The sequence below is a fragment of the Letharia lupina genome, assembly GCF_014066315.1.
Source record: "Letharia lupina isolate WasteWater1 chromosome Unknown contig_15, whole genome shotgun sequence".
In the NCBI taxonomy this organism is placed as follows: domain Eukaryota; kingdom Fungi; phylum Ascomycota; class Lecanoromycetes; order Lecanorales; family Parmeliaceae; genus Letharia; species Letharia lupina.
The window spans coordinates 272,512-299,878 of record NW_023502984.1 but is presented as its reverse complement, the minus strand read 5'-3'; the positions used below and the strand labels follow the sequence as shown (position 1 = coordinate 299,878).

Here is a 27,367-nt window from a genome sequence, read left to right as displayed (position 1 = left end):
AATTAATGGGTGGAGTTTATCAAGGCATTTGTCGTCGTGCACAAGCTTTGCTAAGCATTGCCAAGCGTTGGCGGTAGGGTTGTGAGGGATAATGGTAGCAGAAGGGGCCGAGAGACACCTATAATTGCCGAATCACTAAGCAAATGCCCACGCTATGCTCTCCGTGGTGAAAAGTAATCCTCACTATCTCCATCTTGCCCTGTCTCAATTCCCAGGCCCAAGCCCGCTGAGCTTTTGTCCCCATTACTCACAGGACTCGGCCTACCATTGGTCTGCCTCTGCGTCGAATACCGCTTCATGGCCGTATTTGGCCGAGGCGTCTTCAATTTCACGCTGTCATTCTCAGTGGCCGTTGGATTTAGATCCATCCGCTCTAATGCTGCTCTCAGAGTATCCCCACTCTCATCCAACGCCATTAAGAACCTGGCGAGTTCCTTGCACAAGTCCCAGTCTCCAGCTTCTTTGGCTTGCTGTAAGAGTCGGACGCACGACCCAGAGCTAGTTTCCATCTCTTCGAAAGTATGCAGCACGAGCAGATATCCACCTGCCGTTTTGAGCATGCCTTTCTGCAACGATGCTTCGAAAAGCTCCTGTGGGGGTGGCAGGTGCGAGAAGAGGGTTCGCCATGATCGAACCTCTGTTTTGCGGGTGCATTGAACGAGTATATCGAGGTAGTCAGGAAAAGAAGATAAGAATGAGAGAACAGCAGGTAGCTGAGCATGTTCAGGATCTGGTGGTTTATCGACTTCGTCGTCCAGAACAGTATGAAGAAGAATCTCGAGGGCATGTGAAAAGTAAGGGAGCGCCTGATATCGGTGGGCGAGATTTGAGGCAGCTGACGTGTCGAAGTGGGCGATGTGGCGCTGGATAATTTGTGGGAGGAACAATTGCGTCCGGATGGAGAAGCGGAAGAAGGCGAATTGCACGTCGCGCCGTTGCACTAGGTCGGCATCTATGCCTAGTAGGATGCCTTTTTTGAGGACGATGGAAGTAGGGTAGAAATCTGCAGATATGGAGACGCTAGGTGGTAACTCCCTGTCGTTGGATGTAGATGCTGCTTCGATGAGATCCTCGACGTCCATCCAGCACTGTATGTCGTTACCGTCAAAGTACCAGAGCGAGTCCCTAAGCCCGCGATCTGTGTAAAATGCGTCAAGTGCTCCCTCAGCAGCTGGCGATGGTGGCAGCGAGCGACTGGGCGATTCCAGCAACGGTGTTTGGTCTCTCATGAGGTCGAAGTATTCCACGTTATTAGCAATGACACGCATGTCGTACTTCAAGTCGCCGCCAACATTCGTGGAGGACTGCAGTAGCACAAGCTTAGCATCAACGAGGAAGATCACGGACGCGTGAGCAACATCTTGCGATGGGTCACCCTCCCCTAGGATTGATCAGTTCCACACCATGGAACCAAAGATATACGAGACTTACGCAATTGGTGGTCGGGAAGTATCCAGCTGACAGCCCTGACTCGCGCAGGTGCTCGTACGATGCCATTCAAGGCAATCTGCCCTACCTGAACAAGGGTCACAGCCTCGGAAGAGGCGTTGATTACGAAGTGGTAGAGTATGTTTTGATAAGTATACACGAGAAGCGAGTCTGACCCTGTAAGTGCGATGCAAACGACCGGTGAAGGAAGCTGTTCGAAGTAGAGAAGAGAGGAGTCGTCTAAACCACGTTCTCGTGAGTATAGACGTAGCTATCGCGTTATTAGCTCTAGTCAGGCGTAAAGCATTCTCGACTAACCTCGTGATGCTCATCGGTCTCCACAGCAGCAACCAGGATATGTTGATACCAGCACATACCGCCTCGAACCACAAAGGTGTTTTCAGCCTGCATATCATCGAAAGTTTTCCATCGCCCGCTAGTGACACTGTAATGTGCGAGTCCGCGTCTACCAGCAACCGCCACGTATCTGCCATCGGAAGAGATCACAGCGGACCGTATCGGGCGTTGGTTCGCTAGATATGTTGAGGGGATCTGCACATGATGCCACAAAGATGCATCGGCTGAGATTGTTGTGAGCACGGGTAGATCGTATCCTCGGTATACCATGAGCCCTGAGCTGGTCAATAACACTGTGCGAGACACATTGGCTGCACAGAAGCATCCAGTCACGGCACTCTTTGCCATCTCAAGGAGGAACAATCGGTCATCGTTCTGGCCTGTAAGCAATATTTCTGAGCCAGCGCTGAGCCAGGCTGCTTCATGTACGCCCTGCAGCCAACCTTCTCCATTGTTTTCTGATATCTTGCGGTCAGCCATGAAGCTGCTTCCTTGGAGTTTGCCATAAACACTCCAGATCGCCCAGCCTTTCTCGTACCCAGCAAATAGACAGTAGCCATCCGGGGAGTAGCTTAGCGTACTGATCTGTCCGGTAGAGACTATAGACGCCGGCTGTTCCAGCTTGTGCGATAGTGGAATGCTGCCAACATAGTCTCTTGCCGTATAAACGTGTATTTCAGCGTTGCCACAGCCTACAGCTAACAAAGAGAACCTCGCATTTATTGCCGCTCTGGTTGCCATGTCCTCCTCTCGTTCTGGCGTATGAAAGCCGTAGCCACGGAAGAGCCTTTTCGGCCCCTCCGACTCTTTTGGCTGCGGAGGCAGTCTTTGTACAGCGTAGGCATGACCTTCGCTTGTAATCCAGACTGCAAGGCTCATAGCCCTATCATAGACCATATCAGTCACGCACGACTTTTTCTGAATCCAGCTCATCCGGCTCAGCAGCTCTGTGCTCGTCTGTTTCCCCGCATCATCTGGCGCCCATCGAATACACTGCACAGCCGGCGGTCTCTCCGTAGCCACCACCAACTCATCATCAAGCGCAAGAACCTTCTTGAGCCCAGCGTCAACCTTGATGACCATGCGAAACCGAATGTTCACCTCCGGAAAACCTCTTCTCTCCTCTTCCACGGCCAAGCGGTCCGCGTTGCTCTGTCTTCGGCCGTGTCCATTATCGCGGATTTGTTGGTATACTCGAGCGGTCGGATCGGGGATGATTGAGTAAGTAACGAGAAAGCTGTTGGATGTCTGTACGACAGCTACTGAAGAGTCCGGTCGGAGAAGAACGCCCACGTTGTGGCCGTAATTGCTGAGGGATTGGATGGAGCGTGTTACGGAGGCTAGCACTACTACTGGCTATTGATCAGTCAGAATCAGTCAATACTCCGGCGGGGTCTACGTACCGATGTCTGCCAGACGGTCAAGGTGGTCTCTGTAATCGTGACCAAGACATGCCCATTACGGGCCACTCGCAGACCCAGGATGTTAGTAGCCTTCTCTCTGACAACTTCGCTGTCCTCTTCTTCGTGCTCTGGGGCTGGAAGTTTCTTTTTCCGTCTAGTCGCTGCATATACTCTGGGTGCACCTAATGGCCAATACATCGCTTGAGTCAAGGAAAGTTGAGGAGCTCGAGTCGGGAAACATCGAGTGCTATCCCTGTCGGCCGTAACCCTAACTTTGCAGACGCTAAATGTTACAATGTGTTCAAGGCATAGATCTCTGATATCTTTTCTTTGTACTTCTAAGATCGGTATTTACAGTACTTGGAAGTTCTCCAATTGCACTTCTTCACTCTGACAGCCCCTCCCCAGGCCAAGCCTTAAGCACCTCAAGAGCGGCCTCAGAACTCATGGACATTCCCACGAGATGACCATTATCTCTCCCACTCAGGGCTCATCGTGCACCATAACAGCATGCCTAGCCATGATTTCGTCAATCAATGCTAATCTTCCACAACCCATCCCCCAAAAAGTGTCCGGTATCCATGACAACCCCCTTCTTCTTGTCCCTTATCTCCTCCGTCCCCATTCTCAACTGCCCCACTAAACACGCCTCCTCTTTCCCCTCTGCCTCTATGACTGCCACATCCCCGTCCTTCAACTCCCCCTCCTTATCAGGTAATTTCCCTCCAGTACTCGTCAGTCCGGGCGCCATGAGTGTTGCGCCTGATAATACGAAACGAATTGCTCCTCTGTCGATGCCTATGCGGTTAAAACATTGAGGAAATTGGTGCACGACTCGAAGGTGGGGGATCAAGGGGTCGTCCATGTGTTGCCAGAAGAGGGGGGTGGAGTCGAGGGCGTAAAGGGAGACTCTATCAGGCCTGCAATGAAAACCCCATGGTCAGCAGTCGCAACGCATGAAAAGGTCTTGTCGTACGGACTTGGGGGATTTTACAGCTTTAGTAGATCTAGCTGTGACTTTTTGGGTATTATCTCGTCGATATGAGGCGCGAGAAGAGGGTATGTTTCGCAGACTTTGGTTCTGATGGCACGCTGGACGGAGGATTTGACTTTGGACTTTGCGCCTGCGGAGATGCTGGTATGTAATGTTAGCTAAGATATGCTCATCCTTTGAAGGAATCTTGGACTTGCTCTTTCTTGAACATGCTGAAATGAGTTTGTGTGATGGTAGTTAACAGACGACTTTTGGCAGTCCTATGCGGTTTTGGTGGGATGCCTTTGGTGGGGGGGCAACATACCCGGAGATTGCCCATAAGCTCCGTGGTTGGCTCAGCCAAGCCTAGAGGTTCTGTCTTGCCCAATAGACCGGAAAATATCAACGATTTGTGGACTAAGTTGTACTATAGCGTTCTCGGCACACGATAGAGGTAACGGAGTCACATATAATGGACGAAGGTGATCAGCTATGTCTTTTCCATGTTCATGGGCTCGAGTGAATATGCCACAGAGGGTAGCTATTGTACAGTGTAAAAATCACGCCAGGCAGGGGTATATCCTCATGAAAATGCTAGACATCAATTCATCGCAATCGTGATCGAGCCTCATTGTGATGCATCAAGTCCATCAAGTGCTTCGGTCCTAAACAACCTCACCGTGTACGCGCTTACGTCCTGCAGTTGCCTTCTCGTGTAAACGCATGTGACGATCCCTCGAGTCGGCTCGGCAGAACTGCTTCCCGCAGGTTGGGCAAGAATATAGAGGAGGCTCGTGGGCTGCATCGCCTGTCAATATGGCGGCTGCGGTGAGAAAAAGGACGGCACTTACATTTGCGGTGCTTCGTCATGTTGGACGAGTCCGAGCAGGTGTAAGAACACTTTCCACACTCCAGAGGTTTCTCCCCGGTGTGAATACGATTATGAGTTGCTGCAGGCATTGATCAGTAGGGTAGCAGTTCAAAGGCATACTTGAGCTTACCCAGTCCATCTCGGCTAGCAAAGGCCATCTCACACACATCGCACTTGTGAGGTTTCTCCTTCGTATGGGTGCGTTCGTGATCAGCAAGTTTGGTGTTATCCCGGAATCTCTTCCCACAGTGCCGGCAAGAGAACGAATAGTCTGTGAAGTATGAGCTATTTCGAAGATTCTCAAATGATGGAAGTCGACTTACACCCTGTGTGAGTGTAGATGTGCTTCTTCAGCTTATCTCTAGTTCCGCGTGTTTCGCCCTTCCGTGCGCACCCCATCCATTTACAAACCCAATGAGAGGCGGGCCTGCGCCTGCGATCGTCAGACAAAGGATAGTGGAATGATTCGACGTGAGCTTGTAGTTCATTCGGATTTTCGAAACGAGCTCCACAGAGTGATTCGGTTGCATCATCTGTGATCCACATACACTCATGATTTCCTTGGGTTGGAGGATGGTCCAAAACCAGCTGGGTGGAATGTTTCGAAAGAAGAGCCGTAGACGTCTGCATCAAGGGAGGATCGACCAAAGGATGGTGAGGCTCGTACGGACTGGTGGCGTATGAAGAAGGTGGCAGGGGTGAATAGGACAACAACGGAGTGGACTGCTCCGTGGACTGCGGAACGGATTGCTGTTGCCGATTCCATAGTACCGCATAGTGTACTTGGCAGGCCTGGGCGGACTTGTCTGGGAAATACTGCGAAGCTATTTGCTTGAAAGTAAGGTTTTGAGCACGTACGCGCATAAGCAGATCGTCGTTCTCTTGTGACCAGTAGAGGGGGTGCTTGGATGGTAGGGAAGTACGACGGTCCGATGGGCCCATTTCCAGGTTCGACGAAGAGAAAGCCGGTTGGATGTGGAGATGGAGATGCTCCCTGTTAACATGACTCTGCAGTTCAGCAGAGTTTGTGGTGATTGTGCCGCATCCTCCCCAACGGCAATCAATGCTCTCCATTTGGGTATGCGCGACTTCCATGTGCGTCTCCAGTTGCTCAGCATCCGAGAACATCTCCATACAGCCATCCCATAGGCAAACGTAGGAATCAGGGACGTGCTGTTCGGGATGGTGGCTGTTCCACAGATGGGTTGTAAGCTGTTGCGCGTCTATTTGCTCGTCACAGTCAGACCACCCGCACGCGAGGCTCGTCTCAGGCTGGATGTGGTCGTGGAAGACATGTTGGCTGAGAGCATCCTTGGTTGGCGCTGTGATGTCGCACTCTTGATCGGGAAGCAGCCAATGGCACTGCATTGGGTCGTGATTGGTATTGTCGAAGCCCGGTAGATTGTCATAGGCTGGGAATACCGCGCTACTGCTGGCAAACTGATGCTGAGACGAAGAAGCATATTGATCCTCTGCGCTAAAGTCGATGGACTCACGTCGAGTTGTCGGTACGGATTCATGGTCCAAGCACGCTGGTTCTCTGCAACACTCTTCGCTTGTGCATTGATCTGAATTGTTACACTGCGACAACGAACACGTCCCAGAGCCAACTACCGAGGGATTGCATCCAGATTCACAATTGGTAACGGAGCAAGTACCCTCACAGGGGGTCTGAAAATCGCTCAGCAAGCCCGGGGTTGGTGGAGGAGGCATGTCTCTAGCAGGTGCCTTCCCTTTGGTGAAGTCGACAACATTTGGCACTGTAGGATGAGAGAATCCGCTTGCCTCGGCAGGAAAATCCATGATGGTGGGGGCAGGCTGTGGATCGTAGGTTTGCAGGATTGACTGAATCGACCGCGCGTAGCTCAAGGGAGGGCCATGTAGCCGCTCGAAGTGTGGGTCTGGTGCGGGTCGCTTGGGACGCTGATTGGGATCCATGATGATCGCGCCAGAGCGAAAATGCGTGCCTTGCGAGTAGAAGTGCTGTTGCTGTCAGTGAGACTCAAAGGTTGACATCGTGAAAAATTTGTTGTGGGAGCTAAATACCTTAGCTCCATTGCCATCGAGCCGAGGCTAGCGCCCTCCATGACAGCAAAACTCCAATGCGAACCACTTCTTGCAGCTCCAGAAGACACCACTTTTATGTATATATTTTTTGAAGAAGAAGAAAAAGCAGTAGTCAGGATGGTGATATTTCGTTCATGGAGCTACGCGGCCCGTGCCGAGTAGCGCAATTCGGGAAACCTTCCATTCAAAGAACAGAGGGGAGATCGAGGGAGTTGTCTGTTGCCGGCCGGTGGACTCTCGAAACATCTACATTGCTTCACACTAACGGACATATACTGCTAATCCAACACAAGTTCTATGGCTATATGCCCCTCCAAATGCAAACTATCCACAACAAAGCCCAAGCCCGAGCATGATCCTTTTGCCGGCACATACATCTAGAATCCAGTCGTCCTTTGCCTCGGAAAACAATGGGCAACCTATGTGGTAAAGCCTCCAAAGAAAACGACCCCTTCTCCCAACCAGGCCGTACAGTCGGTTCCGCCCCTCCTCCACAATCAAACCCTCGGGCCTCGGTGCCCAAGATAGGTAGCCAGGGTCAGAAATTAGGCGGCTCATCTGGTGGAGAGAGCGGCGATGCTAAAAGCGCGGCAGCGAGGGCAGCAGAAGTACGTACACTCTTCTCTTTGGAATCCATTAAGATGCAAAAAAGGGACACTGGATGTCATGCTGACTAGGATCAAACCATAGGAGCGTGCGAAGGCGAATCAGCCGAAGGGCAAGCTAGGCAGGGATTTAGCGAAGGAGAGGGCGCAGACAAGGACTGGGACACTGGAGAATGTTAGCCAGGATGAGAGGAGGAGGAGAGAGGCGGACCAGAACAGTCAGGCCATCAATTACAATTGATGGGTGCGAGTGTGGGTCTACGATATGAGGAAATGACTACGATGCCTGACGATACAATTTTACATACGGTTTGGATGAGATTTGCATGGAGCATCGACGTTAGCAAATGATTTGTGGAGGCTGTGATATTAAGGAGTATGCAGAGTATGATTGTTTGAATATCGTCAGATATATTAGCAGCTTGTGTTCAGAACATCATGCATATAACAACTATAGCATTGTCTAAACAACGTTATAACGACCACTAGCAGGAGCCCTTGCATCGCTGTCAGCAGCAGCAATAGTACCCTCCTTGAGTAGCCGCATGAGCTCTCTCATAGCATTGGTGACCACCACTTCCGTATCTCCCTCCACCAGAATATACAGCTTTGGATTTTCGCCCGCTTGAGGTTCTTTACCTGCGGCATAGAAGCTTCCCTTTGTGGTGATAGATGTACCTGTGGCTTCCAGAATCTTGGCGACGTTCGTGCGGTTGGTGACGGCCCAACGAGCTTTTTCTTTTCCAGTGTCAGAAAGGACCATACGAAAAAAGCAGGAGAGTAAGACTTACGGGGAAAATCATTAATCTCCAACGTTGCATGAAACGCGCCAGCATCAGGGCCCTTGTTGTCAATAGGCACCCCAGTACGCATCTCGCGGTTCTTGCTGAGACGATCATGTATACCAGCGACCGCACGACTGACTTTGTCAAGAGGGTTCTTCGAGCCATCCGCCGGTGCTTCCGTCCTATGGACCGTGATCTTGCCGTCGAGATCGATGCCTTTGGGAACACCAAGAAGGGTAGGGGGTGGAGCGGTAGCCGACTGGACGCTTGAAGCAGCTTTGGCGATAATATCGTCGCCCTTATCGTCCTTGTCTTTGTCCTCCTTTTCGTCTTCGTCAGGTTCGTCGCCAGTCTTGTGTGTCTTTCGCTCTCGAGCACGAGCCGCGTCACGTTCTTGGTCCAGACGCTCGAGGCCTTTACCACCAAAGCCTGAGCCATTGACTTTTTCTTTGCCAGACTTGACTTTGTCAATGAATGCATCCACAAGCTTTTGGAGCTCTTCAGGCACTTCTTGGCCACTCTGTCTCAAGGCTTTGGCAATATCTAGCGAATACCGCTCCTGGTCCGGCGTGACAAAGGTCACAGCGGTGCCAGTGTTACCAGCACGACCAGTTCTCCCAGCACGATGAACGTAGTCCTCGAGATGGTTAGGTGCATCGTAGTTGACCACGAGTTTCAGCTGTTTGACATCTAAGCCACGAGCAGCAACAGAGGTAGCAGTCATGACGGGGATGACTCCAGATTTGAAGTCCTCGATTGTAGAGTCACGATCAATTTGGTCTTTGCCGCCGTGGATTGACATACAAGGGTAGCCTTTGCGCATCAGATCTTTCAATAAACCATCGGCCGATTCTTGTCTGTCCACAAAGATCAAGGCTCGGTCATCCTCATTCTTCTCTTCTTCATACAATTTGCCAAGGAGCTCCAGAAGACGGACAAATTTCGTCTCCTCGGTTCGCACCTCGACGATCTGGGTGATCTCTGGAGCAACGACGCTTCTCCCTCCCACGACGATCTCCACGGGCTTCGATAGCGTCTTGCGGGCCAAGGACTCCATCTGGCGGGGGAACGTGGCTGAGAATAGTACCGTCTGGCGATCCGGTCGAATATTGGCCAAGATCTTCATGACTTGCGGTTCAAAGCCCATGTCGAACATCCTGTCAGCTTCGTCCAGCACAACGTACGTGACTCGGCGAAGGTTCGTCACTCTACCCGAATTGGCAGCCAATAGATCAATCATGCGTCCAGGAGTGCATACAATGATCTCCGCGCCACGCTTCAGATCTGCAATCTGGTCTTTGATCGGAGCGCCCCCGTACGCACAAACCGCTCTGAGGTTTAAAGCCTTGAGGAAAGGCTTACACTCTTTGTGGATTTGAGTCGCCAACTCCCGGGTGGGCGTCATGACCAGGCCGACAGGACCGTCCAGGCTATCGAGAGGTCGCTGATCTTTGATATGTCGAAACATTGGCAACAAAAAGGCTATGGTTTTACCAGACCCAGTCTTGGCAACCCCAATAACGTCTCTCCCAGACATGATTGAGGGAATCGCTTGCGTTTGGATGGACGATGGCTTTTCGTATCCGAGCCTTTGGATTACCTCGAGTGACTGCACACCAAGACCGCATTGAGACCACTTTTGCACGGGCTTCGGAGCATCTATACCCCTGATCTTTATCCCATCAAGTTCTAGTCTCAGATCAGCGACTTCCTCCTCCGTCATCTCCGCCAGCTCCGATGGTTCATGGTAGAAGCTCTTTCGGAAAGGTTGATACGTCACCTTGGCGTGATTAACGGTCGGTAGATCCTTCTTCTTCTTCTTGGTCGCCATGGCTAGAATGTCATCTGTGTCTGCGGTTACCGTGTTCAGATCGACGTCGTCATCTCCAAACATGGCCTCGGGCCGCTGGACCTTGCTCTTTGTGATTTTGAAACCGTTGCTGATTTTTGGTGCTTTCATTGGGTCTCCCAAACCGGTCATGAAAGCATCCAGAGGATCGGCTTCCTCCTCTTCCTCTATTGCCTCGTCCGGCGTTGTATCGTTTGGAGCTTCTGTCATTAGCGCATCGCCATTGGTCTCTGCTTGTTCTGGAACAGCTGCAGCAGGATCTTCACCAGCTTGATAAGCTAAATTTTGGACTTGGAGGCGCTCTTCCCGCTTCTCCGCCGCAGCTCTTGCAGCAGCGGCTGCTTCTTCTTCCGTACCAGCGTCTTGCATGCCTTGGTCATCGTCAGAATCGTCTTCTTTATCACCGTTAGCCATAGCAGTATCGTCGTCCATAGCAATGTCCTCGGGTGGAGGGGTCGGCAGCTTCTCTAGTTTCTTCCGCCCTCCTTCCTCCTCACCAAAATTAAGACCGGGTTTGGCTGCTGGTTTCTCAGGTTCGGTCGTTGCTTTACTCGCAAGCCCGAAGCCACTGACGTTGCCACGAGCCTTTAACATAGCTGCAGGAGCGGCTGCATATACATTAGAAGAGGTTCGAGGCGGTGATTTAAACTTGCGAGGGACGTACCTGATGAGCCATTTGCTAGTGCTACTGTTTTGTCAGCCTTCAAACCAATTGCGGTGGGTTTTATGGTGGCGGACGCTTTGGCAATTTCCGGCAAGGCAATGTCCGTTCCGAGCTTGCTCGCGCTGGATGATGCAGATGCCTTCTTCTTGGACAGAGCTTTTGGATCGAACTTGCCGGCGTAAGGGACAGGGGAAGCATCTCCGTTGGTGGCGGCAGGCGTCGAAGGAGAGACAGGCGAAGCTGCGGCTGGCGACACTTGTGCTCTCTTGTCAATCTCGGCAAGGAGGTTTCTAGTTCCGCCCGAGGATTCTAATTCTTTCTGTTTGCGATCCTTTTCAGCGGCTTGTTTTTGCTTCCAAGCTTCCAATTTTGCAAGGCGCTCGGCTTTCTTCTCCTCGTCGGTCTGTGTAGGAGTCGGTGCTATCTGTGCGTCATGTTCAGCAATGCGCCTGCATGGAAAAACTGGAGGGCGAGTTCACCTCTTTCCCACCTGCCGACTTCTGATTTCTATCTCTGCTGTCGTCTCTTCTCCCTTTGCGCCTAGAGTCAGCAGATCCTTCTCTCCGCCTTCGAGCTCGGTCGCGGGAATCATCCCTGTACGCCCGAGGATCCCTCTCACGACTCCTCCTTCTGTAGTCCTTTACGGTATCTCGATCCCGAGATTTCCGTCGGTCTCGAGATTTATCCCTACGGCTCGAGCGGTACCCATCGTCGTCCCTATGCCTGTCCCTCGATCGATCTCTGTGATGACGAGAGTCCCGATCCCGATACCGCTTCTGTAACAAGCAGAGGTTAGACCTGGTATAGGAGTATGTCGTGTAACCTACCTCAGGGCTCCTTGTTCGACTTCTATGTCGATGACCCCGCCCATCCTCCCGTCGACTTCTCTCATAACGATCTCCATCTCGGTGATGCCTCTTTGACGCAGACGCAGAGTAGGAGCTGCCTACAGGCGATGGTGAGCGAGTATCCCCGTGGCGAGCCATAAGATCCCGCCTTTGACCTGTGAACTGTACTTCGGAGAGTGAGTTGCGTGAAAGGGGAAAGCTTCCAACCAAATTATATCGCTCCCACAACACTCCTTGTATCGCCAGGGGAGTGTTGGTGAGGAATGCTCGCAGAAGTGATCTTAAGCTACCTTGAAATTCTCCTTCGCGTGTCCAGCAGCCGAGCTCTTCTCTGGCTTGAAGATGGTATAGACGTCTATGAGTAGCAACCAGCTGGCTCGCACAGAAGATCTTTGCTTCTTGCAAATGGATAGCGAAAGTGTTACTCTCTCATCTCTGTGTCACTGGAGCCGTCCAGCGGGGGGAGAATATAGTCATTGTAAGGCTGAATTTAGCTCAGCCTTAGCGTTCCCTGGAACACCGCTAGCGTACCAGCCACCTCACGCGACGCAGATTTCTTGAACGAGACCTCCTTCTCGACCTTCATTCCTCGTTTGTTCTACCAATCGCAGCAACCCCACTCAGATACATATCAAGGAATCGCCATGATCTTTCAGGCCGGTCGGTCCGTCATACGACTGCCCCATTTAACGCTGCAACGTCTGGGCAATGGTCGCACGGGGCTCAGCTCCTCCTGGGTTGAACGCGTGCCCGCTCTCTACAATGTTGCCCAATCGCAACACTATCCCGATCTCATCCTCAAATCCAGGTTGAATGCACCGATAATTCGCCGAACTTACGCGCAAAGAGCTGTGTCACGGCCCAAAGCCCACACCGGCAGGACAACCACCGCAGCAAGAAAGGCCCCAACCACCTCGAAAACGAAAGCCGCCAAGAAGCCCGCACCCGAAAAGACAACACCGAAAGCGGTACCAAAGGCCAAGTCGAAGTCAAAGCCAAGAATCACACCCAAGCCAAAGCCCGCAAAGAAGAAGAAGGCGAAGGCGAAGGCGAAGCCCAAGCCCAAGCCCAAGCCCAAGCCCAAGCCCAAGCCCAAGCCCAAGCCTGAGAAGCCCAAGAAGGTGTTGACGGAGGCACAAGAATCTGCTTTGACTACAAAGCAGCTCAAGGCGACTACAAAGCAGCTCAAGGCGACAGCTCTCAAACGCCCCCATGAAACTCCTTCTAGTGCATGGAATGTGTATTTAGCAGAAAAGATGAGGGCAGGTCGCGGTGTAACAGGAAACAGCTTTGCAGCGTTGTCGAAAGAAGCGAGTTCGGAGTACAGACAGCTGACTCCAGAGAAAGTTGAGGTATGTTTTGACTTTCAAGAATTGACCCGTCTATCCAAACTAAAACCTGAAAGCACTACAATCACCTAGCAAATCAGAACAGAGCCGCGAATGCTGCGGCTCATCGTCAATGGATCGAATCCCACACTCCAATTATCATCTACGACGCCAATCTTGCGAGGCAGCAACTCAGAAGACTGGGGGTCACTGCAACCCCACTGCAAGACCACAGGCAGGTCACAGGCCTGCGTAAGCCATACAATTATTTCTACCAGGGTCGTTTGCAATCGGGTGACTTCAAGGGCCTGGGCGTGGTTGAGGCTGCAAAGCTGATAGGCAGAGAATGGAAGGGTCTTCCAGTTGGGGAGAAGAAGGTATGTCGCTGTAGATTCCAGGCTGGTTCGGGCGCTAATCTTCTCTACTAGCCTTTCGAAGATTTGGCCGCCCAAGACTTGGCAAGGTATGTGCAGGAGCGGAAGACCGTTCTGAACAAGGATGTCAAACAAATGGCAAGCTGGAAGCTTTAGATTCTACTCCGACTGTCTATATGACATCTCTCGTCGTGGGCGTCCTACAGATTGCGTGAGTGAGAAAAAGGCTGTTCCGCTGTATTCTCTTACGATGTATAACCACCTTGTAGTTTTTGATGGTTGCGTTGCAGATGGAAATACTCTAGAGGCTGTTTGTCAGTGGGAGATGTCAGAGCACGGGTTTTCACTCCACGCTATTCAAACAGATATATTGGATCAATCCTTCAATTTTGATAAGTCAACGAAGGCATCAAATTTGATTAGCTCTGTAATCACGAAGCCGTTATAGCTGATCAACCTCTTCACTATGCTACCCTCGTTTCCCTGCCCACATGTTTTGCTTTCAGATCCGAGTGACGAAATCCCCCCAACATACGACGTCCCTCCCACTTTTTCCCCAGAGGCGGATCTTGTCCCACTTGTAGCAGACATAGCGTTGCCCCCAACGTAATACCGCGAGCCGTTCGGATTGTCGTGATAATAACTCCCTTTTGACCCTCATCAGTTCGTACCAAAGATCATAAGACAGAACCTACATCAACTGTTCTCAAGAAACTCACCGTCCTCGTCAGAGGATTGGTAAGGATCTGGATTGACTTACCCTTTCTACCGGGAAGAGGAGGGGAGTCCACACTTTGGTAGTGATTGCCGTGAGAACGTTTGAGGACATCTACCTAAGGAGGGGCTGGGGCTGAGCTACCGTGCTGTTTCATGTCGCAGAAGCGCTACGCTTATTCCGTATAACGAAACCATGTCGGCTTTCAATCAAACATCTTGCCACATATTAGGGGACACCGAGCAGCAGTTCCTTTTGGATTGCATCTCTACGGAATCTACCTGACAGCAAGCATCTCTTCGGAGCTCATCTTTGGCAAATATCACGGAACAACCACCGCCTCTAACCCGGAAGATGACCATCTTTGTTCAGGCCAGGCCCATGTCTTGTCCATCGGGTCACTTCTTCCCTCCAGGAGCGGTATATTTCGACCCGCCATTGCCGTCGTTGTGGTAAGTGGATCCGTTCGAGTTGCTGTAATAGTAGCTTCCTGTCCTCTGTCTCAGACTCTCGCTACTTTTGGAATCTCTACATCACCACGCCGCACGGTTATGGAAAACTCCGACTTACCGTCGTTGTTGGAGTAATGATAGGTGTTATCGTTGGCTTGACTGCCTCCGGTGGAAGGGGTGTAGTCTCGGCTGTCGTAGCGGTTGCCCTGCCAAATAGGTTGGCAAGTGTCTCAGGGCAGGCTGGATGGGGAACATACCTGGCTGTTGGTGCCGGAGCTGGTCACGTCGTACCCCTTTCCGCCGGATCCGGATGATTGGGACATCTTGATTGAGATGAATCGACTTGAACGAGGTTGTTTTGTCACTTGGGGAGTTTGAAAAGTTGATGTTTCTGCTGTGTAGTTGACTTGAAAAGCACTTTGGTGAGAGGATGTCTTACGGCAGGGAGAAGGCCAGATTTATAACCCGGTAAGTTACATTTTACTAAGCCAAATATGGCTTAGCACGATCACATAGCTAGCATTCTCGTAGCAAGAAAATACGAACATCTTACACACCACGAATTCTATCATTTCAGTGTTCACACTGGACACATGCTGTTCCCCACCTGACCCCACACTTTGAGGGGTAATTGTTAGGTGATCCATGCAGGGCCGGTAGCGATCTGACCTCTTCTTCTTGGCATTCAAACCAAGTAAAATTCATGTCAATTGGGCGGAGTGTTCTAAATTTGCACGCCGTTCGCCATGTGATCTGGATTTCAATCAATGTCACATCTGGTTACAGTGTCTTGGAAACGTCTTATGGTGTTTGGCTGAAGTATCCCAATGAGGACCGATGCTCGTAAAAGGGGAAAAGCGACGGCCAGAAGCTTGACTATGCTTGCAGATTTGTATTGCTTGCGAGAGTACATGTACAGCCGCCCCCCTCCGAGTTTAATGGCACTCACTCGCTCAATTCCTCTACGAAGAAACATCCCGTCGTTCTCTGCAACCTAAGTTCAGTCTCCTACCACTCGTGTATCATCATGCTTCTCTCCTCTTTGCAAGTTGTGTTTCTCTTTGCAGGTCTTGTCCACTGTCAAGGACCATCCGAGCTTTCGGCGTTCGTACCCCTTCCCAAGATTGAGAAGAATTCTATGCTAATACCACGGTCTCCAGAGCCAGCCTCAGCTCCACGAACTATGCAGATCTATCACCGAGTGTTTCAGTGCCGAGCTCCGTCTCCAACGCAATTAGCTCCCTTGCCAGTAATCCCAGTGCTGTTGTAGCCACAGTCGCTTCTGGTCTGAGTGGTACGGCCCCATCACCCTTACTTCACAGTTGTCCAGCCTCGTACCTGTCTAAAACCGACTCGGCCGCGTATTCATCGAGCATGACGAGGGCGACTAGAATTAGCACAGCCTCGATTGCACGAGCTGATAATGACACGCTCGCAGACAGTACTAGCGGAGGACCATCCATGGGCTCACCAACGCCCGCCACTTCTGTCCCGTCGTCCTCGGTCATGGCGGGAGCATCAAGCTCATCAGCGTCATCAGCAACAGCCGGAATGGTCACTTCAACCAACATTGGTACAATGGGAACATCCGGATCCTTCTCCGGAACCGCTGCTTCAAGTACTGCCAATGTAAGAGAAGCAGCATTTCTCATGTCAGAAAGAGTATCCCACTAAACCCACCCTACCCAGCCTACTAATATTACGGCTGCCTCGGCTTCGCTTACCTCCGCCTCACCTACGAGCTCCAACAAGAACATCGCCGGTCAACCTCGTGGCTTCGCTGGTACTGCCGGGATCCTTTTCCTCATCGGGATGATCACTGAGCTGTACAACTGAAACAGCCCAATCTCAACCCTGTATTGCGGAGTGCGTTAGTCAGGTTTCTTTCCTACCTTTGTCGGCGAGCCAGATACCTTTGTTGTAATGAGTTTTTTTCGATACGCACTCCGAATTCTTTCATCCTTTTGCTTCGCTTGTAGCAAGCATAGTGTCAAATCTCACCACATGCTGTTCCCCACATGACCACAATCTTTCAGGCAACATAATCAGGTGACTCTTGCAGAGGCGGTGGCGGCAGCAAATATAAATGCAATCTTGAACTTTTCTCCTGGGATCTTGGCTTTCAAACGAAATGAAACGCATATCTTTTGCGTGAAGCATTCGAAATCCGCAAGCAAATCACAATGTGAAACAACGTTCAAGCTTCCTATTAATAGTCACGGTGTCACGGCAAGGTCTTGTGATGTGGGCGAAGCATCCCAAAGAGGAAAGGCGACGGCTAGGTGCTTGAGCTGTGAGTGATGGGAAATTAGTTTTATTTCGAAATTCGTTGTCTTGCATTTTGCATCATCACTCCTTCGAAGAAGCACACTTCTATCCTTCTAAAACCTAATTTGAAACACTCCAACCCTCGAGCGTCATCATGCATCTCTTCTCTGTGCCTACAGTTATCCTGTTCGCGAGTCTGGTGTTCGGTCAAGGGAACGTTGTCCCTACAGCGTTGGTGGACCTCTCCTTAACACAAAATCGATCAAGCTGACATGATGCCAAATTCAGAGTTGATACCAACACTCTCGGCGCTGCAGATGTCGCAGCTTCCATATTCAGCCTTTACCTCAGCGGAACACACCCTTCAGCCAGCCCCACTACGGGCTCGACCGCTGTCCCTGTCACCTTCCAGACTGGTACGGCTTTTCCTGATCAATCTACCGCTACTCCAGCGCAAAACCAATTCGCACTCGACTCCATCGGCCTTGGTTGAGCATGATGAGCGCGACTGCGAGCAGCGCAATCATAGCAGCAAGAGCTGACAATGGCACCTTTACAGGCAGCCCTACCCTCGTAATGGCAACCACCCCATCTGTGACGACGAGCCTTGAAGCAACGACATCTACGGCGGCCACCCCAGTGGCCGTTGTCAGTTCTGGCTCGTCGATGTCCGCCATGGCGAAATCATCTAGCCCAGCAGGGACATCAAGCAAGACAGCAAGTGGACTCGCCACCGGAACAGCTATTTCAAGTCCTACAAACGTGAGACGAGGAACATATGGATTGGCAGATAGCACGGCTTGCTGACTTAATCCAGGCCACAAAGACCACGGCTGCCTCCGCTTCGCCTACCAAGTCCAAGAAAAATAGCGCCGGTCAACTCCGTGGCTTCGCCGGTAGCGTTGGGATCCTCCTATTGGTCGGGGTATTTGCAGGGCTTTAGGAGTTCCGAAGTCTGGCATTGCCAGTGCTGAGTTGCAGGATGTGTCAGACAGGTTCCTTGCTTCTTTTGTCGGCATGCCAAATGCCTTTACTGTAATAAAAGTTTCTGCATGCACGGTCGTTGGTTTTTGGTCCTTCTAGAAGCCTAATTAGACAACCTTTGCCGATAGTTGGCTCTAGATGCTCACTTGATGCCTTTGGTATTGCTTCTCAAAGCGCATCTCAGACTACGCTGCCAATTATTCTGACATCCCTCATCTCATCATCCACCCAGCAGCTATGGACTCCTCCCGCTCCCTCCAGCCTCCTCTCTACTCCTCTAACTCCAAGCCGGTTCCTGAACTCGACCCCAGCGACCTCGCTCCTATCCATCGTACCTACATTGATAACATTTTGCGCAACCAATACCCGATCAGTCTTTTTCACACCCAGAAAGCACGAATATAAACACCGCGCCGGCCTCCTCCAAGTTGAACACAATATGCTGAGCTGATGTCATATTTACTGGATCGTTTCCAGGAATCGGTGTCCCGTCTTCCCCCTGTAATCTGCGCCTCGCCGATTTTTTTGCCATCCGACTCCCAAATCTGCTGCTTCGGGACAATATTACGGGAACGTGTGCATGAGATCTGTACCCTCCCGGTAATCTAGTGTAAAATTTGGACGATTCACGCTCCACTGGACCTCAGACTTTTAGGCTGGATCCTACAAAGGCGGCAAACAGCCGAGAATGAATAGGTTTAGGTCCCTCTGCTTGATCTCAAACAAACCTCCATCGCGACTTTTAGGTAGGTCAACATGTGTCGGAACGGGGGCTTGCTTGTTGGACAAATCTATCGCGATGTCTTGGTAATATCTCCGCCTGTTTGATCTCGAAAATGCATGGTGATTGAAGCCGAGCGACAAGCAATCCGGCTACTTGCATAAACACATCGGAGAAAGTCTCGGGTCGTGGTCTTTGTAGGAGTGCATCTACGGGTGGACTTTCTTGTGGTTTTTCATTGCCATATTATTCCCGTCGTTGGAAGATATATTCAGGACTTCCCTGCAACACATCCTTGGATCGTCATGCGCTGAAAACCAAAAAGAGAAAATGCATTCGTCCTGCCTGCAGATCGTTGCCCTGTCCGTGAGCCTCGTCCACGCCCAAGCCGGGGCTCAGCTGTTCGTAATCTTTTCTCTGTTAAGAACTTTCCCCAACTGATATCCACACTTTCAGGAACAATTCAAGCTCTCCCACCACATCCTCACTATTTCCAATGACCACGCAATCAGTCCATCCTATAACGCTTCCAGCGTCAGGTTCCATAGGAACTCCCATCTTTCATGTCGTCTCGTCCTCTCCAACGTCCTCGACCGCCACCCCAGCGACACTTGCGGCGGTGACAAGCATGGGTGTGGCGACAGGTTCGAAGAAGAGTCTCGCTGGTCATTCACATGTGCCGTTGGCGGCTGCTGTTGGTCTGGGGGCGGTTGCGGGCTTGGTCGCTGTGTTGTGACACGCGGTGTGCAAGGAGTAGGGCGGTTGAATGATTTTGGTGGAGATATGATAATGGGTTATGAGATGTGTGTGCTTTAGCTGTTCACTTTGTTCAAAAAGCCGAAAGTTGATGTGAATAGTACAATGTGCGCATCTATTGCAAGCTCATAGTGTATTGGAATACTGTGCACCTGATATGCAGCGGAACGAGCTTTTGCCATTGGTTTTGGAACCTACGGACTGATCTGTATCATTTCACAACATGGAGATATGGGCATACGGAAACGCCTTGCGCAGTCGCGTCACTGTCAAATCACCACCACAATCATTTGAATAACAATCATGGCTCGTATCCGCAGTGAGTCAACGTGCACTTGAGGAAAGGCCAGGTTTGGAAGGGCCGTCCCACCAGTTAGTGACCGGCTCCCCATACTCCGTCCGGCCCACAGCCGCCCAAAGATAGTCTTCACGGCGCTCGAGCTCCGCCTCCGCAGGACTGCCGGCTGGTGCTGCTCGTCCAGCTCTGTGAAGACTTTGGGCTAGAGCGTCTCCAACGTCGGGATCGCTGTTCCCAGGGTTCCAGTCTATGTCGCTAGGTGTGTGATTCCATACGTGGAGACTGTAGAAGGTGCTGCTTGGGGCTTTGACTAACGTCAGCAACACAGCGGAAGGTTTGGGGATATCATCTTACGGAGTGCGGGATCAGGGAAGATCTTGCTGTCGCTGTTGGTAATGGAGTCTATTGTGTTCTCCAACCCCTTCGTGACCATTCCTCCTTTGCCGCCGGCAACACAACGCGCAAGTACCCATGCTGCCATGGCTTTGATATCGTTTGGCACGATCCAGACGTGATCCAGACTTTGGGCGGACTGGCCAGATGTGTGAAATATGATATCGCACGTGCCTGACAAATTTCCGAATTAGGCGTTTCTATCATCTCGCTGGAAGGACCGGCTTCTTACCATGATGCACCTCGAGTGGGAGCACGTTTCTTTCCTCTCCAGCGGCAGGTTGAGTGTACCATGCAGTGGGCGCAGTACCACTCGGTAGATTTTTGAAAGCGATCTGGCAATCGGAGAGGAGAGGCGGAGAAGGGTTGCTGGAAACTCGAGTCAGCCTTCGTCCTTGTAAAATTAAACTAGACTGTTTTATGGAGTACAAATACAGCCAACAGTTATAGAACGGCTCATGAGTCCCACAGCATGCTTTATGACTCGGATTTTGACACAAGCATAAATGTAGGATTCCGATCTGTATACTTACGCGTAGTAGTCTTTACAATTGGAAACATCTGGAAGAGATAGCGGAGGATAAGCTACCTGGACCGCAGAGGCGTTCACAGCCAATTGAAAAAGAGACAGACTCATATTTTTGATAGGAATCCTAAGGTTGTATGTGCTGAAAATGTCTCGAGGCTAATCAGCAGCTCAAGAGCTGTACTTATTCCAGAAAACCCTGTGCGCCTCTATCGGCTATGACATGTCTTGCTTGGGCGGAAAACAGGGGGCTAATTACCGAATCATACCCCGAAACTATGAATCCTTACCGAATCATACCCCTAATTACTGAATCATACCCCTACACCAAAATTTGGGGTATGATTCGGTAAGGATTAATTGCTTGGGGTATGATTCGGTAATTTATCAAACTTGCTGTGTAGACTATTGGGAGTGAAGACTGTGTGTGAGAGTCACAGACTGGGTGTAGACAGGCTGGGGGGCTAAATTTAGCCCACTGTTAGCAGCAGCCCCCACGGGGGCCCTGCGACGGCCCTACGGGGGCCCTATTTAGGTCCAAATAGGGGTGTCTGGCTGTCAAGCGCAAAAAAAGCCTGGTCTCGGGGGTGTCTGCGCTTGACAGCCAGACACCCCTATTTGAACCTAAATATCCCGGGGGTGTTTGCGCTTGATAGCCAGACACCCCTATTTGGACCTAAATAGGGCCCCCGTAGGGCCGTCGTAGGGTGCCCGTGGGGGCTGCTGCTAACACCCACTCGGCTTTCGTCTGATGTATTTAAGCTGGTAGGTCACCCATTGAATACGGTCGGAGATATTTCCTCTTTTCTATGGTCGGATGGCCCAGGTCGCGAATTTTCTCCTTTGCGATTTTTATCATGAATGGCAAATTACCGAATCATACCCCAAGTAATGGCAAATTACTGAATCATACCCCTAGGGGTATGATTCAGTAATTAGGGGTATGATTCGGTAAGGATTCATAGTTTCGGGGTATGAATTAGTAATTAGCCCGGAAAACAGGAATACCCGTCGCAAGTTGAGATGGCGCGTGTATACCACTACTCATAGCCTCCTGTAGATATTGACATAGCCTGAGAAGTCATTGCGAAAAAGTTGCCGACGTTTCGCATCATTGAGGCAGTGGAGAAAGTCTCCCTTTGTTTCGAAATTGACCATAAGGTTTATACCAGGCTGAGTACAACAATTCTTAACATGTATCATGTGGTTTATCTCCCAATATTAAAAACGATCTGGCGCAATCAAAGCTCCTAAGTGAAGGAAGCAAGAGTGGCGACCCATCTCGAGGCTGTATGGTTCTTTGCTCGATACGAAACGTCGGAAGGTCAAGGAAAGAGATGACACGTCTCCCAAGTCTGCATCACAACCACTTACGCCAATGGCGCTTACAAGGTACAATATAATTATACGCGTTACCGCAGAAGCATAACGGAACCGGCGAACATAGCCCCGTAAGCGAGGCGATAATTCATTCGGGCGCAAGTGAGCCCATCCGCTGCATCCCGCGTGCATCTCGCCCGCTTAGAACAACCGTGCCCCAGTCGCTCGCCGTCACTGTCATCTTCAATTGGGAGAATTGATACGAAGAACAAAGTGTGTGTATAGAGATAGGAACTCAAATTTGACTAGTGCAGTGTACACTTAAGAGTACCACAAACGCTGGCCACTTCCTTCTGTCTTTTCAGTCTGGCTTTAATGCCACCTGCCCAGCAGTGGCCAAACTCCCCTACATCCATGGAAGATATATCAAAGTGTTTGAAGTGTGAACAAGAGATAGACTGCCCGTTTGACCCTCGTTAGCTCGATGTATGCGGGAATAGCGTTGCTTGCTGCATAGTCGCACAAGAAACGGTCTTTGTTGAGTGCGAAAACATTCCATGTGAACCAGCCTAGTACTTCGTGTGTTTTCGGAATGCGCCTTTTTTGTTGCGTGAAGAATGGTGGCGTTCATTTCCCGTGCTATCTTGAACTTAGAGACCCAAGAGTGTTATTGGTTGCAAGTCAGGTGTATCCTCGCGGATCAATTTTTTGCGTTTGTCACAAACACCGTGAAGGCTGCCAAAATAGACGAGGATCAAAATTGCTCTATAAAATAAGCAAGCAGATAGGCTGATGGGGAATAACCCCACCGAATGGCGACTCGAAATGTCGACTCGAAATGGCGATGAGGACCCTAGATATTTTCTTTCTTTTCCAGCATACACGGGATGGGTATCAGAGAAGTTGCGTATGAAATCTCCGGCAAATGACAATTTATAGTGGGGATGTGACGTAGGTTTTCTTCCATTGGATACCTCGAACACTCAATCAAATGACGGGAATTAAAGAACTTTCCTTCAGATAATAGCACCCTGCAAAGCTCGATGCTTTTATATTATGATGGGATACGTGGGGAAAATCCGGCAGAATGACGGTGATTTGTATGTAATTCTTGAGCTGCTTTATACTCGGAACTGATCGAATTTATGGGATCTTACCCCCAGATAATGACGAGTTCACGGTTGCTAACTTTCATAATGTCCGAAAAAATAGGATTCACGGGGATTCGGCCTTTACATCGCGGTAACTTTTTATTTCTCGAGCTCACTTAGTCGTCGTCAAGAATGTTCACCCATTTCCCGATTTCTTGAACTCAGGCTTTTGCCAGAAACGTTACACATATGAGACTTTTCTTGCAAAAGAGCCCCGATCTTCTGGCCCTCGAAGCTCGAGAATTTGGAAAAAGGGTAGATATATGAGACGATTCGGAAAGCAAGATTCCTCGAATCGACAGACTTGGTTTCTGGCTAGCATAGTAGCGTTCATTAATGGTTCGATTAGCTATTCGAAGCCCAATAGGACATGAGGCACTCTTACTCCGATCGTGTCGAAGTTGTAAAAAGCTCTATCCGCAGAGAGATGGTTGCAGAACTGCGAGGTACCATTAAAATAAATGCTATATAGAAAGGGAGCATCCTAGACCCTTATGCGATGACTTCTGATACCATCAACCATGACGGTAGTTGCAAGAGTTTTCGCCGGCCTTTAAAAACGCAGGCAGGTCTAGAGTCCTAGATGATGATAACCGTGTTGAAGAGCTACAAGCGAAGATCAAGCATCTTAGATCAGATCAAGGACTCAAACAGAAAGATTGGGTAAGCCACAAAGGGTGATTAGAAAAACATCCTACCATACGTTGGCCAACCAGTGTCTCAGAAAGACCAGTGCCACTTTAAGTTCCAAACGAAGGTGTGCCGAAGAGAAATCTCTAGTACCAATACAGAGGCAGTCTTGTCTTAGGCATAGCTCAGCTGATACTCTAAGTAAACAGAGATATAGGCTCAGAAAAGAAACAAGAGTAAGAGAAAAGAGAGGAATTGATAGAAGAAAGTGGAGAGATTGAGAGATTAGAGCTTAGTAAACCCGAGAGCTTAGTATCTTCAAAGCTAAGGTTATCGAAGCACTGAAAACAAATTGATATTTTCTCAGAGGTGTGAATAGCAGTATCAGATCTTATATCATATTCATCAGAAGGAAAATTATACTTCCGGGTTGATGAGGAGAGGGAGAGATCAAGTAATATCACCCAGCTTTTGAAAAGAGGTGAGATATAGTAATTATATATATGAGGTGAGGATTAAGAGAAAAGGAGATAAGAATACGTCAGGTTTATTCACGCATGACATTCATTGCCAATATATATTCATTTACAGATGAACGTGCTTTCATTCACGGAGTCGTGGAGAATCTGTGATGAATGAAAGCATTTACCGCTGTATACTATTCCCTTTCTTCAATTATTCTTTAACAGTGATTCCTTTTTTCCAATGATTCCCTTTTCCCGATCATTCCCTATCTCTATTCATTCCTTTATTCCAATCATTCATTTTTCCAATCAATCCATCTTTTCCAGTCATTCCCTTTTTCCAGTCATTCCTTTCTTCAGTCATTCCCTTTTTCCAGTTATTCCCTTTCATCAGTCATTCCCCTTCTCTAATCATTCCCTTATTCCGGTCATTCCTTTACTCCAGTCATTCCCTTTTTCCAGTCATTCCTTTCTTCAGTCATTCCCTTTTTCCAGTTATTCCCTTTTTCCGGTCATTCCCTTTCTTTCAGTCATTCCTATTTTCTAGTCATTCCCTTTCTCCATTCATCCTGGACAGAAAATATTCACCAGAGGCATTGCGTACTATTTAAACCCCCTCCCCTCCCAAAGGAACCATCTCTCCTACATTATCTTCCAATCTCTATATAGAAATACATACGCTTGACTCACGTGTCGGCTATATATATTCCACATCGCTTCTAGTCTTCGGTAAGTCATCATGCCCGATCATCTCCTCGCCAGGTTGCGAAGTGTGACTGATACTTTACAGCTTCTCCGCATCAAAGCCTCTTGCTGTTGCTTCTTTTCCCTTTCTTTCCTCAGGTGACTGGTTCTTGCTAGAGCGCACAGCTTACCGTATCTATCACGATCCAACTCTGCAGCCGGTATGACACTCGACTACCGCATCTGGGAGATCACCGACAGAGATAGGCGGATGGCCGAAGCGGACTACAGAGATACTCGAGAACGCTTGTCACCGGATGAGTTCCACGGGCAACTTGCCACCGGTGCAATCTCCATCGCCAGTTTCGACAACTCCAAAAAATACAGGGAGTGCATGGCAAACTACCAAGCCAAGCGCGGAAGGATCACTAGGGTAGAGAGAACGGCATTCGAGGACGAGAGCGACTCTATGGTCGAGCGAGTGCTGGCAGAGACTCATATCTTGTTCAGCATCGCAAGTAATTGCGGAGGGTCTCTGCTCGAAGGCTCCCGCTCCTTTGTGCCGACGGCCATCTTCTGCGATGAGACTGGCCACATATCCATTCCCAGTCTCTGCGTACCACTCACGACGTTCGAGAAGTGGGAGGGTCTCTTCTTGTTTGGTGACATCCAACAGCTCGAGCCCACGGCGCTGTCTGGGCAGTCCAATGAATTCTTCGCGAATGCCAAAGTGTCACCACTGGCTTTACTTGCTATGAAGGATTTCCCCAGCTACCTTCTGGACATGCAGTATCGTATGTGTCCAGCATGCTCCGCGTTTCCGCGGTGGCAGTTCTACGACAACCAAGGTCTAAAGGATTCCGCCGTGATGAAAGAGGACAACGATGTACGGAAAGCCATGCGCGAGATCACTCTTGGTATGGGGGTCAAAGGAGACAATGGCCAAGGGTCAGAGTACGTCGTTACCAACGTGGCAAATGGTTGTTCGCGGGTCGAGCTCAACGGGACGTCCCTTGTCAATTACGCCAATGCCGATGTTATAGTCGGGATGATTGACCGCTTCCTTATGAGCGGAACCATCAAGGCTAGCATGATCAAGATCCTCACCTACTACCAAGGACAGCGTCGCCTTCTTAGAAAAAAGATCAGCGACATGCGGTGGCCTAAGGCGATCAAGGACGCCATCGAGATCTCTACCGTCGATGCCTTCCAGGGTAGGGAGGCTCGCGTTGTTATCGTCGACGTCGTCGCTGCAAAGGACAAGTACAAAGATCCGACGACGAAGGAAGAGAGTGCAGCCGAGGATGAGGAAGACAGAGGAGGCGAAGACTACATCAAAGTGGGCACAGTCACTAGCCACGTGAGGAGTCCCAACCGTCTCAACGTCGCCCTCACTCGCGGTAAGGATGCTACCTTCGTCTTCTGCCAAGCGGCACTGCTTGTGTCGACCAATCGGAAGAATCGCGGTATACCGCACCCGCGGAGGACACACCACGCGGCCTATCGGTAATCCCGAGCTCACGGCAATTGCTGACGCTCACGATGCGGAGCAAGCGCGAATTGATCTTGCCACGGAAGTGTATGCGGCCTTACCTCGGTCCTAGCAAAACGATACCTTGGTATTTGGACTACTGGGATAACGGATACTACACTCAGCGCAGGCTGCGAACCCTCCGCAAATAATACAAGCCACTTGGATACCCTCTCTCCGTCTGATGAGGAAGCCTCCTTGGCTACCGAAGCGGTCGAAGCGAAGAACCAGCGAAACCTTAAACTAGCGGTCAATGCATCTTTGAACTCCTCGAAGTTCCTTTTCCTCCCTCCCGCCAAAACCGCGGACACCTCGGCGCAACCTTCCGCAACGGACACCAAGGCCGACGATAACGACCAGGATGATGCGCCCTCAGAAGGGAGCCGTGAGGTTCATACAGACCCAGAGGACGAAGAAGACGAAGAGGCTGGGAGTGTTGGGGTTGGGGAAGAGAATGAGATGACGGACGCAGGCACCGGAGATGATTACCTTAGTTTAGCTGAGAATTAGCGGGCGAGCATTGGCGGGAGAAGAGGTAACATATAGCGTGATATAGCAATTACATATACGTTATGTCTTCAGCAAATGTCTACTGTATTTCATTTTCGCAGTGTGTAGCAGAAAGTTAGTAGTAGGCGCTTGGCAAGCTGAAGTACGCTGAGGGGCTTAGTCTGGCAAGGCGCTAAATTGGTGTGTCTCCACTAGGGTCTTTGCTTCTAACCCTCTAGTCGCCACAGCTTGACTGGGGGCTAGTGAGGGAGAGGTACAGCACACACTTATGGCAGGATAGCCGAGATTGCCATGTTGGAAGAGCCTTGAATAGGCGATATCCCCCCCGTTTCTTACTCTTTATTCTTATTCCTCTCATCGCAAAAAGAGGTTTTTAGACTTTTCCCATTTCCTAATATTAAACGAAAGCAAT

At 50.2% G+C, this 27,367-nt stretch overlaps 11 protein-coding genes across 11 annotated transcripts; 4 read left to right on the top strand and 7 right to left on the bottom strand.

Annotated features, from left to right (window-relative positions):
• Positions 1-152: 152 nt before the first annotated feature.
• On the bottom strand, positions 153-3,386 carry HO133_002546 (uncharacterized protein; the record flags this gene model as incomplete). The annotated part of the gene is made up of 4 exons (XM_037293472.1): positions 153-1,381; positions 1,432-1,699; positions 1,747-3,141; positions 3,189-3,386. The coding sequence occupies 4 exons, from the start codon at positions 3,384-3,386 to the stop codon at positions 153-155; spliced, it is 3,090 nt and encodes a 1,029-aa protein (XP_037150301.1).
• Positions 3,387-3,717: 331 nt separating this feature from the next.
• Positions 3,718-6,970, bottom strand: HO133_002545 (uncharacterized protein; the record flags this gene model as incomplete). The annotated part of the gene is made up of 4 exons (XM_037293471.1): positions 3,718-4,108; positions 4,183-4,323; positions 5,153-5,303; positions 5,704-6,970. The coding sequence occupies 4 exons, from the start codon at positions 6,968-6,970 to the stop codon at positions 3,718-3,720; spliced, it is 1,950 nt and encodes a 649-aa protein (XP_037150300.1).
• A 539-nt stretch (positions 6,971-7,509) lies between these two features.
• On the top strand, positions 7,510-7,945 carry HO133_002544 (uncharacterized protein; the record flags this gene model as incomplete). The annotated part of the gene is made up of 2 exons (XM_037293470.1): positions 7,510-7,707; positions 7,790-7,945. The coding sequence occupies 2 exons, from the start codon at positions 7,510-7,512 to the stop codon at positions 7,943-7,945; spliced, it is 354 nt and encodes a 117-aa protein (XP_037150299.1).
• Positions 7,946-8,167: 222 nt separating this feature from the next.
• On the bottom strand, positions 8,168-11,906 carry HO133_002543 (uncharacterized protein; the record flags this gene model as incomplete). The annotated part of the gene is made up of 6 exons (XM_037293469.1): positions 8,168-8,442; positions 8,496-10,946; positions 11,003-11,426; positions 11,482-11,640; positions 11,694-11,778; positions 11,830-11,906. 6 exons carry the CDS (start codon positions 11,904-11,906, stop codon positions 8,168-8,170), a joined length of 3,471 nt encoding a protein of 1,156 aa, XP_037150298.1.
• A 588-nt stretch (positions 11,907-12,494) lies between these two features.
• Positions 12,495-13,708, top strand: HO133_002542 (uncharacterized protein; the record flags this gene model as incomplete). Its single annotated transcript, XM_037293468.1, has 3 exons — positions 12,495-13,202; positions 13,256-13,555; positions 13,607-13,708. 3 exons carry the CDS (start codon positions 12,495-12,497, stop codon positions 13,706-13,708), a joined length of 1,110 nt encoding a protein of 369 aa, XP_037150297.1.
• A 957-nt stretch (positions 13,709-14,665) lies between these two features.
• HO133_002541 (uncharacterized protein) lies at positions 14,666-15,042 on the bottom strand (the record flags this gene model as incomplete). Its single annotated transcript, XM_037293467.1, has 3 exons — positions 14,666-14,757; positions 14,838-14,925; positions 14,977-15,042. The coding sequence occupies 3 exons, from the start codon at positions 15,040-15,042 to the stop codon at positions 14,666-14,668; spliced, it is 246 nt and encodes an 81-aa protein (XP_037150296.1).
• A 993-nt stretch (positions 15,043-16,035) lies between these two features.
• On the bottom strand, positions 16,036-16,371 carry HO133_002540 (uncharacterized protein; the record flags this gene model as incomplete). Its single annotated transcript, XM_037293466.1, has 2 exons — positions 16,036-16,106; positions 16,191-16,371. 2 exons carry the CDS (start codon positions 16,369-16,371, stop codon positions 16,036-16,038), a joined length of 252 nt encoding a protein of 83 aa, XP_037150295.1.
• A 1,192-nt stretch (positions 16,372-17,563) lies between these two features.
• On the top strand, positions 17,564-17,930 carry HO133_002539 (uncharacterized protein; the record flags this gene model as incomplete). The annotated part of the gene is made up of 2 exons (XM_037293465.1): positions 17,564-17,749; positions 17,805-17,930. 2 exons carry the CDS (start codon positions 17,564-17,566, stop codon positions 17,928-17,930), a joined length of 312 nt encoding a protein of 103 aa, XP_037150294.1.
• A 1,842-nt stretch (positions 17,931-19,772) lies between these two features.
• Positions 19,773-20,227, bottom strand: HO133_002538 (uncharacterized protein; the record flags this gene model as incomplete). Its single annotated transcript, XM_037293464.1, has 2 exons — positions 19,773-20,050; positions 20,101-20,227. The coding sequence occupies 2 exons, from the start codon at positions 20,225-20,227 to the stop codon at positions 19,773-19,775; spliced, it is 405 nt and encodes a 134-aa protein (XP_037150293.1).
• Positions 20,228-20,342: 115 nt separating this feature from the next.
• HO133_002537 (uncharacterized protein) lies at positions 20,343-20,776 on the bottom strand (the record flags this gene model as incomplete). The annotated part of the gene is made up of 2 exons (XM_037293463.1): positions 20,343-20,508; positions 20,673-20,776. 2 exons carry the CDS (start codon positions 20,774-20,776, stop codon positions 20,343-20,345), a joined length of 270 nt encoding a protein of 89 aa, XP_037150292.1.
• Positions 20,777-25,137: 4,361 nt separating this feature from the next.
• On the top strand, positions 25,138-26,955 carry HO133_002536 (uncharacterized protein; the record flags this gene model as incomplete). The annotated part of the gene is made up of 3 exons (XM_037293462.1): positions 25,138-26,420; positions 26,465-26,493; positions 26,576-26,955. The coding sequence occupies 3 exons, from the start codon at positions 25,138-25,140 to the stop codon at positions 26,953-26,955; spliced, it is 1,692 nt and encodes a 563-aa protein (XP_037150291.1).
• Between the last annotated feature and the right edge of the window lie 412 nt (positions 26,956-27,367).